Consider the following 12,487-nt stretch of genomic DNA (forward strand, 5'->3'; position numbering starts at 1 on the left):
TGCAATGACGCTTTAGTTTTGTTAGATCTATGCCATATACTATACAATTTCTTTAGAGTAATACAATTAAATGTTACTAAACTGAAGCTGAAAAACAAGTAACAGTCAAAATTTGCTGCCAAAGGGGCATGTATTAATGTGGTTTGAAATGGAGATGGGCAGCTTATAGGGAAGCAATAGGCAATAGACTAGTTAGAGCAGCTTTATGCATTCAGATCCAGAAGTCCAGATAAAATTCATAAAGTTATGAAAGAGTTGGCCAGTGTGATTGTGAGGGAGAATTCATGTTGATCAGGAGAAGTCCCTGATAAATGGAAAAAAAGTTATATTGTTCCTTTCTTTTAAAATGTTAGGAGAAAGACTGAGGAAGTGGTAGGTTGATCAGTCTCACTTCAGTCCCTGATAGGGTCATTAGAGTTAGACACATCGTCTTGTACTCTGTGCAGCACATTCCACTCCATTTCCAAGCACATGAAAGTCAAGAAGGTAATCAGAAATAGTCAAATGGATATGCTAACTGCAAATAATGACTAGCCTGATTGCCTTGCACATAGAAACGACTAATTATGCAGACAGAGGGGGAGCAGTATGCAGTATACTATGATTTAGTAAGACTTTTGTTACTGTTACCTATATCATTCTCATGTGGAAGCTGTTGAAGTCCAGTCTTGATGATTGGGCTGCTGAGTAGGTTGAAAGCTTGGCTGAAATACTGGTCTCGAAGGATACTGATCAGCAGTTTGTGGTCCTCTGCTGCTCATGTATATTGTACTCCAAGGACTGATAATGAGGTCCATATTATTCACAGGTTTATAAATTATATGGACAGTGACACAGTGTGTAAGGTAAACTGGGTACAGTGTCTGACAGTATGAGTGGCAGACTTTCGGTCCAGGGGGACCTTGATTAGTTGTTGGAACATCTCTTTTTTCTAATTGCTCCTGCTCATCAACTCATCAACCTGGGGGCAGGTGAGAATATAATAAACCTTTAATGCTTCTACTAATGCAATCTTCGTTCCTTTGTATTTCTCATTCCATCTCCCCTTTGTTCTTAGTATATGTATCTCAGATCAGACACTTAAAGAATTACTATGAATTTCTAGCTATGCAACCCACCCTATGTGATCAGAAATTAATTGATTATGTTATTTCCTGAAGTGAAGATATGCATTTCATATATGACATGAAGCTTCCCACTGCACATCACTGAGTGCAGCGTGTGAAATGGAAGCTGGTCTTCTGATCTGTACCAAGAAGAAAGATTAAGATAAGCAAGCTGTGTGGTTTGAGCATAAATCTAGTGCCAAATAGCACAGTTTACAACTTTATTCCTACTAAATATTATTTTTAAGAAAGCTAGTCTAATCTACTATTTATACAAGAATAGAAAATGACAGACAAACTTCTCCTCAAAGCAGTATCTTCATAAATGTTTTACAGAGCTTAAACATTGGTTCTAAAATGTACTGTGATTTAATCTAATTGCGATGTTCTAAGGGACATCAGTAGAACTTGCATTGCATAAAGTTTTTAATGAAAATGTGGTCATCTTTCTAACTGGAGCATCAACTTGTCCCAGGGAGATTTTCACTAACAGAGAAAGTGTGGAAACAGCTAGCTTAGTCGAAGACTGATGTTGGCTTTTATGCATCAGAAGTTTGCAGTCTATTTTACTGTACAAATCAGTACATGTGATCTGTGGAGTTATTAAGAATTTTCTTTGAGAAAATTAATTTATAATATCATCTTTATGGAACTAAACCTGTACTTGTCCTCTAAAAACTGTCTTGAATTTGTTAATCAGGTTAATCTGTAATGTTAATATGTTAATTTTCTAATTCAGTTGCTGCTGGTGACCTGTAAATACCGTTTGTGTGTTTGTGATCGTAATAAGATATTCATATTGTCTTTAGAAGAGTTTGTGCACTGTATGGTTTTTTTCCTTGTATAATTATTTGCCACAAAACCTATTTCCTTCTTTTCAGAGCAGGAGTAATCTGATCCCACATGCAATTTTTTGTTTAGTATTTCTGGTCTTTACATGATCTGGAAAATAATTTTCATAATGACTTCTACATTTAGTTGAATTTTATTGTTGTCAAGCTATAGTTTAATACACAAATTCAGATATTGTAGATACCATAGCAATACAGATATGGTAGCATAGTGTGCAGTAGAAGCTAATTCATTTGATTGGTTGTTTTTTTTTTTCAACATTAAGAATGAATTTGCCACCCCACAGTGCTAATCTGTCAGGTGAGAATGTAATCCTAGTATAAACACATTAGTTTTAGTACACTTCCTTTTCTGCCAATAGATGAATTTTGGTAGCTGTGAATTTTCTCTTTCTGAACTTCTTTTTCTGTTTATTTTGCTTGTGTCAGTTTATTAATGAGGTGTCCAAAAATTAACAGTATTTGAAGACCATATGCATTCCTGTTTTATAGACAAAACTACATTTCTTACCTATGCTGCGATGCTCTATACTTCATTTTAATTTGACTTGGCATGAAGTACATATTTTTTGCTGTTGGATCAAGCACAAACAGATCAGGAAGGATAATATTATTACTTCAAACATAATGATAGTAACCTTCCATCTGACTTACTAGACTAGACTAGGAGTTCTAATCTAAGAAAGGTAGTCTTGATATTTAAAGAGACAGTGACAGCCTAGTAATTCTCAAAAATTTCTGTTATTTTTTTCTTGAAAAATCCATAGAGTAAAAATAGCTATGTCAGCAGGTAACTCAAATTCACAGTAGTTTTGGAAGTGTCTCTGAGAACAGCTCTTGAACCTGCAAGCTTATTAATTTAAAATCATGCAGCTAACATCCGTAAACGTCTTAGCCAAATTTTTAGCATAGGATCAGGTTACTGGATGCATTCCTTATTAAATCTCATGATGAACTTCTCACAGTTATTGGGGGCGAGAGAGAGAACAGAATGGGGAAACTGGCAGAAAGTAGCAAGTCAGAATGCAGAATGAAATGTTTGATTGATCTTGATCTGAAATTGTATTTCAGATCATGTACCTCTTCAGAGTGGCAAGAACGAAAATAGGACATTTCAATTAAATTGTAAAACAGCAAACATAAACTATTAAAGATTTACTTTTAAAAGAAAGAAGAAAAAGAAATTAAAGAAGTTTCAGACACTAGCTGTATCTTGATTTCAATCTTTTGCCTAGACAGACTCAAAAATATGTTTAGAATTGCATAGTTTAGCATTGAAAACAGAATTAATTGGAAGTGCATAATTGGACCATTTCTGAAGCTGTATTTTCATTTCTGAAGATTTGTCAAACCCAAGAGCATTGCTCTTCAGAAACGGTTCTGTGAATTTTGAATGATATTTTAGTGCAAAGAGGGTTTTATTTTGGATAAATATAGAACAAGTAAAACCACTCCCCATTAGAGATTTTTTGATGAAGGTATGAAATTGTGGACCTGACAGCAACTACGAACAAGAATTTTTTTTCCTGGGAACTTTATACATATGTGTTGCTTAAATCTGCTGCTCTTACATAAACATTCATGGCTACATTAAGAATGCTTGTGGGAGTAATACTTACCTGACAGGATGTAATTTGTCCCAGTTTGAACCAGTGATCAGAGTTACAGAATACGTGAACTCATTGCAGATGGTTTTTAATAGTTGACCTGTTTCAAGTTGAATGTAATTGCTGCTGTGGGAACACTGCTATACAATTTTTCTACCAAGATGTTACAGAAGCAACAAAACTAATATATGATTTATAGTACTGAAATTGCCAGTGAATACGCAACCACAGAGTCTATAACAATTGCCCCTAGGTACTAGTGGTTAGTTAACGTCTAGAACACTTTAGTTTAGTTGACATGGATAATTTAATTTAATGTTTTCAATGAACAGAGTATATTCTAAAGTTTAACAAAGAAAACTGCAACTGTTTTCTAGAGGACATTCACTTCAAAGATTGAAGAGCCATGATCAAATAAAATATTCAAGTTACAATGATAATTAGGAGTTGGGTATGTGAAATTGGTTCCCTTTTGGAATCCAATCTTATCTGCTTTATCAAAACCAATACCCGTGGCAGCATACAATGTTGCTTTTGATACAGGCATATGCACAGTGATATTAAAATAGCTGTCTCATATTATTGATTATTAAGACTTGCTTTATTTCCCAGAGAAGATTTCATGCACAGTGGTTCAGTCATCTCATTTCCACACAAAAAAAATTCCAAACTAAGATTGAGACTTATAAAATGCACATTGTTTTTGTTATCTAAAAAAGAGTGTCTTTGCTAATTTGGATATTGTTTAACTGCAAATGATTTAAACTTTGCTTTTCTAGGTAGAGTGTTGTATTTCAATTACATTTAAGAAAAAAATCCATATGGTAGCTCTATTTATCTTCCCATTTGCAAATGTATTTTTCAAAGCATCCATCTTCGAATCTTTCTTGTTAGGGAAAACGTTAAAACACTTTTAACTTCTAAATGAGTTTCCCCGAATGTGGATTGTTTTTGTTTCTCTTCTCATTAGATCAGGAGCAGTGCAGCTGTTATCTCAATGCATCCGTTCTTTCTGAGTCAACCAGTAAGGAATCTGCTTTCCACCTTTTACTCAAAAATACACGAGGTATGTAATTTATTGTATAATACTTGGAAATTTTTACAAAGTGTCATCTTTTATGGTCCGTCAAATCTAGAGTTTATATAAAATTCAGCATTTTATTAAGCATAGCTCTTCCATTTGATGCACTGAATCTTACTGACATGAAAATAAGAATTAGCCCAATGTAACTGAAGTTTGTTTTACTTAAAAAATTAAAAATAAATCAAAGGTTCATCCGGTAAAATTCTTATCATGTTTGATTTGTTTATTTTTGATGGTTACTTTTCTCTTACCTCTGCAATGATTTGCTTAGACTTTTGAAAAATGAATTCTTTTGTCTTAATCATCAAAGCACAAATGTTTGTAGGAATAATGATTACAAATAAAAGGACGCCTGGATGCCTACCTGTGTGACCTGCTGTAGGGAACCTGCTTTGGCAGGGGGGTTGGTCTCGATGATCTGTAGAGGTTCCTTCCAACCCCTACGATTCTGTGATTCTGTGATTCTGTGAAAAGAAACAAGAGGGCTGTAGCCTGACCCCATAATACCTACTACATCTATGATATACAAAGGTGAATGAGCCCATACAGTACTGCAGTCTTGATGCAGTCCTAGAAGATGCTCTGAATTAAGAGACTAAATTCAAATAAGTAAAGTTGTATTTTAGAACTATCATATAGAAGAAAGCAATCATTAAAATTCTGAATTAAATTTTAAATTAAACTGAACAGCTTCTTTAAAGTTCTTTGTTAGGAAATCCCACAGTAAGTTATTGTTTCCTAAAACTTGAAGCACCAGAAAGGAAAAACGTGTAATTAGTAAGAAATTCTTTTTAAAACAAAATGTTTTCTTGTTTGAAGAGTCAGGTAAGGGTAAAAGAAAGGGGTAAGAAATCACAGTAATAAATGTGTTAAGCATTTGATGACCACTTTACATTTTACTGAATTTATAGAAAGCAAAATAAGAATTCACAATTATTTTGATATGTTTATTTTCCTCTTCAGACTTGCCTGTCCTTTGAACTCTATTTTTCTATGATACAGATTTCATTGAAAATTACCATTTTCTCTATTTTCGTATGTTGCTTGTGGTAGTTTCAAACGTGACAATAAAATCTAGAAATTATTAACTTGAACTGTCTGGAAAGAATTAAATTATTTGCACAGAGGTTTTGAGCTAGATTTTATATGATATTTTCAATCACATCTGATCCGAGATAGACTGCCGTAGTTAATTGCCCTTAGTGCTGTAATTTTACCAAAATTTTACAGATTGTATATGATAGGATGTATATGATGGTATTCATATCTTAAACCATATATTAAATATATAATTCTGCTTTGGTAGTATCTCATACAATTGCGTCTGTTGTATCCATTTCTTTCTCTTTTGGAATTGCATGTTAATACAGATATCAGAATAGCCATATCACTTTCCTCAAAGAGACGATATCTTACTCTAATTAAGGACATGAGTTAGAAAAAAGAAAAGAGGATTACTTGTTTCCATTTTTGTTCAAAACTTTGCCAAATAGTGTGGTTTTCCTGAAGCTGTACTTGAATACACCTTTCTGTAGTAGGAAATGTAGCAAACTCTTTATTTTCACTCTTTGAAACTTCCTATGTCACAGCATTATTTCTGAGGGATATAGCAAGAAGGATTTAGAACAAGAAGTAAAAATTTACATAAGCAGTAGATGAAGTGTGAATCAGGTACAGGTTTTAGAAAAACTGCTTCAGCGCTGTTACCTACCTAAAAATACTATGAAAACATTTTGAAAGCAAATATTTTTCTGACTGTATTTGCCACAATATGATTACTACATCATTTTATGTGCTTGAGTACTTATGTACACTTGTGGAAAAAAACTTGATTGCTTGCTGCTAATTTATTACTTGTCTTGCTTCACTACCTATTTTGACTAATGCAAAGACTGAAAGTAGAAATTCAGAAATAGTGAAGTAGGCTTAAATTTATGTTCCAAAATAATAATTAAAAAAAAAAAACAAACAACAAGCTGGAGTGCTTATGACTCTTCCCCAGTAACACATACTGCTGTAGCTTAAATGGTCCTGATACTGAAGTTACGATCCTGTTTTCCATTTGACTTTCATTCTTGGCAGATTATGGCTTAGCATAACTCAAAGATGTTCCAGGATATCAAGAAGTTTGACTATTGTGAATGACTTGTTGAAGCACCAAACAAAAAAACAAGTTTTTTAGATCTCTCTCTTCACATTTCATCATAATCTTTGTAGTGTATATGTAGAAACTTCTGCATTTTAATGCTGGCTTTTCACTTGTTGCATGATCATCTCTTTCCTCACCTTTTTTTATTGAGATCTTTATGAGGAGCTATTTCATTTTTGCCTTCTAATATTTCTATAGTGTAAAATAAATGTATTTATTAACTTCCCAAGTACTAAGGAAGGCAGACTAATATATATTCAATAAATGTATGCTCTGTAAGGTCAACAAATAACTGCCTGGCAATTAAATATGAGATACTAAAATTCTGTGTATGCACTTCAGAAGCTTCTGTTACTGTTTCATACTTTATTAGGCAATAATTGCAAAAGCATTTTAGTGTACTTTTTATGATGTGCAGTCTGCTATGATTATGGATAATTTACCTTTTAAACTAATTCCAACTAAGAAAGGTTATAAATTCTGTTCACGTCTCCAGGCCATTTTCCTGAAAGGTCAGTTTTCAATACAGTCCTTTATTTCTGTATTTATTTGCATCCATTTTTTCTTTTAGTAATTCTGTATAAGTTTTTCTATTTTTTTCACTTGTGATTGCTTTTAAAGATGGAAAGACAATGAAAATAACACACTTGGTTTTCCCAGTTTTCTTAGTCTGTACACTCCCTCTCTTTCTCTTTTATAATGCTTTCATTATCACAAAATGACTGAAAGAGCTACAAAAATGATCTATGATAAATAGTTCTCCATTTTAGCAGAATATTTTGAAATGAAGTTGGAAAATAATACTCTTTTGCCTTTCTTCACTGTTTTATGTAGACATGTTTTAAGCACTTTTGACGACATGGAATAATTTTAATACTTCATATCTTACATCTGAGGTTGTGTCAGGAGGCAGTCATTATCATATAACATAGAACCCATAGGAAAGGGGCATTAAAGCAGTAAAAAGATGAAGCAAAATATGTTTATACAAAGTTGTACCCTGTTTTTATCTTCAGAAACTGTTATTAATAATGAAATTAGCTGGAGAAAAAAGAAATATCTTTCTGAACTGCTGAGGTTATTCAGTTATAAGAGGGTCATTTAAACTATGTTTACATTAACAAATAGAGTGAGACAGCAGTGGTGGATGTGTTGCCCGAAATGGATGCTTATGACCTGACATCCAAAGTACATGCATTATGGAGGTTTTCTATGTGTCTCTTTCAGGCCTGATCTCATGCATTATGCAGTTCTGAGTAAATGAAGCACACCTTGTGATCTATTTTCAAAAAGAATTCAGTTTACCCACAGTTGGAGAGACTTTGTTGCAAACCGTAATAAAATAAAGGAGAACAGTTAGGAAATTCATTTAAAAAAACATTTCCCTTCTTTTGGAGGTTTTAGATTCAACACTGGTGAATCTAATGGTGCACGGTTTCTCAGGGAAACTTAAGATTTCATAGGGAAACTGATGGAATTAATTGATTTGCTGGAGGATTTGGTTGCCAGATTTCCTTTGAATTTCCTTGGTCTAACTACTCTTCTGTTTCATCTATTCAAGACTATTTTCTGATGAGTATTTATTACTTTTATTTAGTTTCAATTTTCTCTCTTTTTCTAATCTTTACTTCCTTCCCTGAATTTTCATCTTTTGAAACTATCATGCTTAGCCTTCTGCAGTAAAGCTGTTCAATAGCTATAAAACTCATACAAGTAGGTCATAAGCTGGAATATATGAATTATTTGTGCTACACAAGGTTCTTTCTGAAAAATACACAGCTTAGTTCTAGATCAAAAGCCTTCATTGTCCATGAGACTGACCTCTAGTGTCTGTGGTGAATATGCTAGCATGTGGAAAGACAGAATTTGTGGTTCTCGAGTTAGATTTTCTTGAATATCTTCTGTAAAGTGTAAAATTCTGGAGTGATGACAGTAACTAATATTGAATTTGAGCACTTTATTTAGGCAAGTAATTTGGAAATTATGTAAATCTAGATAAAACAGCTTGGATTGAATCTAATTCACTCTAAAACTTAGGGCTGAGATTGTTGGCTTGAGCTTTCTCTTTGATTGTCTCATTAAGTATTTCACAATTGGGTAAAATCAGTGCCAAAAGGCTTCACAGGTAAGTGTTAGATGTCTGTCTGACTTCAGATCAGGACAGTGAGACTCATGGAAGACATCTGTTAGTGTGCATAGAGATCCTGCAGTCAGCATGTGTGCAACTTATGAATACACAGATTCAATTTATTCACTAATCCATGTAGTAGATAACCAGGGCTAATATGTAACTTGACTAACTATTAATATGCTCAATGTTCCCAGTGAGACACACGATGCATCTCTGCTGAGTGATTTGACATCAGTCATCTGGGGAAAGGTCAGCTGCTGTTCTTGGAATGTACTGATGCATGATGTTGCCAGCTGCACTTTCTTCCCTTTGATTTTTTGCGCCTTTTCATTTTTTGTTGTCTCCAGTAGAGCCCCTGTGCTGTTAGTACCATCTCAGCATTTCTGTATGCATTTTTAAACTTTTCTTATCTTTCAAGACTTAGATAATTTCTCACACCTTATCAACCTACCCAGTAAAATCAATCCAAAATTGAGGACCTGTAATATGTCTGATTAGTCTTTGCATCACACGCAGGTGAACTTCAACACAGATTACACATGCTCATAAAGAAATGACTGTTTATGCTCACCACAATGTAGCAACCTTCTCAGAGCGCATTCATGTCAATAACGTTCTGTCGTCTTGGCCATTTTTTGCCTATGTAAGTGGCTGTAGTCTTGTCTGAACCACGAGCTAGCATCTTGCCTGATTCTGATAAGTGCCATTGTGGAACTCAGAAGCTTGTATAGATGCAGATTTGCTTTGTAAAATTTCTAACAAGAGAGAAACGCATAGGACTCCTTCCTAGTCCATGTACATGGCAAATTCCTGATGGCTGAATCACCCTGACTTAAATCTCCCAACCATGTGAAAACTTTGTAAGAGTAGTGATCTAATGTTATAGCTGTTGGAAAAGCATACTTTATTTAAAAGGATAACACTACTGGAACATGATGTGACAACAGCAGTGGTATAGTCTATGCCATATATTTTTTTCCAGAGGCATATGCTGTCAAAGTCAGTGCATTCAAGCTGGTGGCATTCTTGAGTGCAGATTTGTCTCCACTGTCAGCATGGGAAACTCTGGAGAGCTCCCTAAAATCTCAATACATTCAAGGCTTTCCTCACATGGAGAAAATTGATAATCAGGAGCAACATTTTTGTGTCACATTGTAAGGCACTCCTGAAAGCTGACTATGAGAATTAGCAGATTAGATTCTGCTCAAAAATATTCTTATCAGGAAAGGCTAATTATAGGTGGTGGGATTTATAGGGTTAATGATTTATATATACTTTTCAGCACCAAAATGTTTGCTTCATATACTGGTACAACAAAACAGGAAAGTATCCTGGTACAATGAGCCATAAAACTTGGAGTTTGTTCCTTGTAGTTTTCTGGAGTTTCAGGGCATATATTGTATATACTTCTAGTCTGTTATAGGCGTTATTTTTACCTTTGTTTACATATTATACAGGGTGGGCATATCTTTACTTGTTTTTTTTTTTTTTTTCCAAATCCAGGCAACTGTTTTAGTGAAATAACTAAGTGAAATGCAATACTATAAGCTTAATAGAAAGTGTTGATAGCTGGTCGTTGTTCTTTTAAAATCAGTCCCTTGAATTCAAAGAGTAGAACAGTACATTAACTTGGAAACGATTTATCTACTTCAGCATGCTTTCGTATGTTGTAAAAGGAGAGAGAGGGAGAAAAATGATCTTCAGGAAAGATAACAGAAATTCATCTTTTGTACAGTCCTCCCATGTAGATTTATGGTGGAAAACAGATTTTAAATGTATAATTGCCTCACAGATTTAATTCAGACCATGCAGTACATTTCATCAGAATCTCATGGCTTGTTATTGAGCACCTGAATACAGCACTTCAGAGCATTTAAACTATGTGAATTGGCCTCCCAGAAGGCTGTTATTTAACTTTATCTTAGCCTATTTCTCTACTTAAAAACATCTACTGTATTTTAAAATTTGATAAGGGATTATCTCCCTTAATTTCAATAGAACTAGAAAATGAAAAGATTATTAATTCTACAGCATATTGCTGCTAAGCTATTTGGTAACAGCTGTGAGTGGACAAGATGGAGCCATGTGTCCTTCAATAAGATACAATTACTTCCTCTCTCCCTCATTTCTTAGTTCTTGCTTCTAATCTTGATCTGTTTAGCTACTAAATGCACTGAAAACTCTAGAGACACTTTTCTTTCAATCTGTATTTACAGATTTTTATAGACATTAGACCAAATTTTCTAGCCCTAAATTAGCAGTTAAATTATCTGCATTAATCTACTGCCAGCCACATGTGTACAGTGTGACAATTATCAGCAATATCAAACAAGTTGCTACTCAAGAAGCAAGCCTAAACAAAGCTCAATTTTCTAGAATTTGGTCTTATATCTGTTATACCTGTCCTCCACAATATGTCTCTGTTTCCTTTGAATTCATCTGTGCAAGATTCTTCCACATCAATGCTTCATGCCACCTACAATCTAATGATTGTTTCCAGCCATCTCTAAACTAGCCAGCAGCTTCCTGATAGAAAAGGATAATTTTTCAGTATGCTGTAGTTTTTGCTTCACTGCTGTGTCTAAGTTGAATGTCCTTGTTTATCCAGAGGAGTTTCATAATGCACTGAAGGAGTGTTAGAGACCTATGTCTAATTCTGCTGAAAGTGGACAGCAGACTAAACAAAAAGCAAGCAAACAACCCTCTTCTGATACTGATATTAATTATAAAGTAGACAGAAAGACAGAAAAAGTATGTAGATGTAAGGTTCTTGAAAACACTACCTCAAAGTAATGCATATTTAAAATGTATATTTAAATGAGGACATATATGTAGGAAAGAGGATGAATCTTCTGCATAACAGTTTTGAAAATTGAAGATTGTGATTAAATTTGATATTTTTCACAAGACGATTTTTGGGAATGAAAGAAGGAAGAACTTGTCGGTTTTAACTTCAATTTTTTTTATTTTTTTATTTTTTTATTTTTTATTACTACATTTTGTCCTCAAGAAAAGAGGCAATTTACACTTATTTTTTTAACTATTCAAAGCATAAATGCTTGAAGTCAGTACTGAAACTAAATTTTCAACACAGAAGTTTTATGCCTTAAGAATGCTTGATAGCTACAGTGTTGAATTAATGTTCACTTCTTTCCTACAATGAGTTTGTCCAGAGCTCTTTTTTTTTTGTAAAATGTTTTCATTGATTTTTGGCTGATTGTTTTGTTAAAGAAGAAATGGCCTTTTAGACTGAAATGAAGAACGAGTCTCAAGTATCAAAAAAAGCTAAGTGAAAGTCAAATTCTATATATAGTATGTACTCAGTACCTAAATCACAATTTTTAGCCATAGTGGAAACACAGCCCTTCTCAATAGTGTCTCAAGCTTCAAAATCAATGAACGGTTGATCCTTAGAAGCATAGAATAACAAGGTTGGAAAGGACCTACAAGATCATCTAGTCCAACTAGACGTCATTAGATTTCTCTTTCTTAAGATTTCTCTTAATCAAAAATTTAATTTAAATGCCCTACTGAAGTGTGCTTCAGCTTCATTTTTAAA

The 12,487-nt window shown here is 33.8% G+C and overlaps 1 protein-coding gene across 1 annotated transcript in view; it reads left to right on the top strand.

The window, feature by feature from the left end:
- CFAP47 (cilia and flagella associated protein 47) overlaps positions 1-12,487 on the top strand; it is a 258,882-nt gene that overhangs the window by 198,946 nt on the left and 47,449 nt on the right. Inside the window, exon 58 of the mRNA XM_048953295.1 lies at positions 4,535-4,630. Coding sequence (XP_048809252.1) covers positions 4,535-4,630 — 96 coding nt within the window. The remainder of the gene's footprint in view (positions 1-4,534; positions 4,631-12,487) is intronic.

The sequence above is a fragment of the Lagopus muta genome, chromosome 1 (assembly GCF_023343835.1).
Source record: "Lagopus muta isolate bLagMut1 chromosome 1, bLagMut1 primary, whole genome shotgun sequence".
In the NCBI taxonomy this organism is placed as follows: domain Eukaryota; kingdom Metazoa; phylum Chordata; class Aves; order Galliformes; family Phasianidae; genus Lagopus; species Lagopus muta.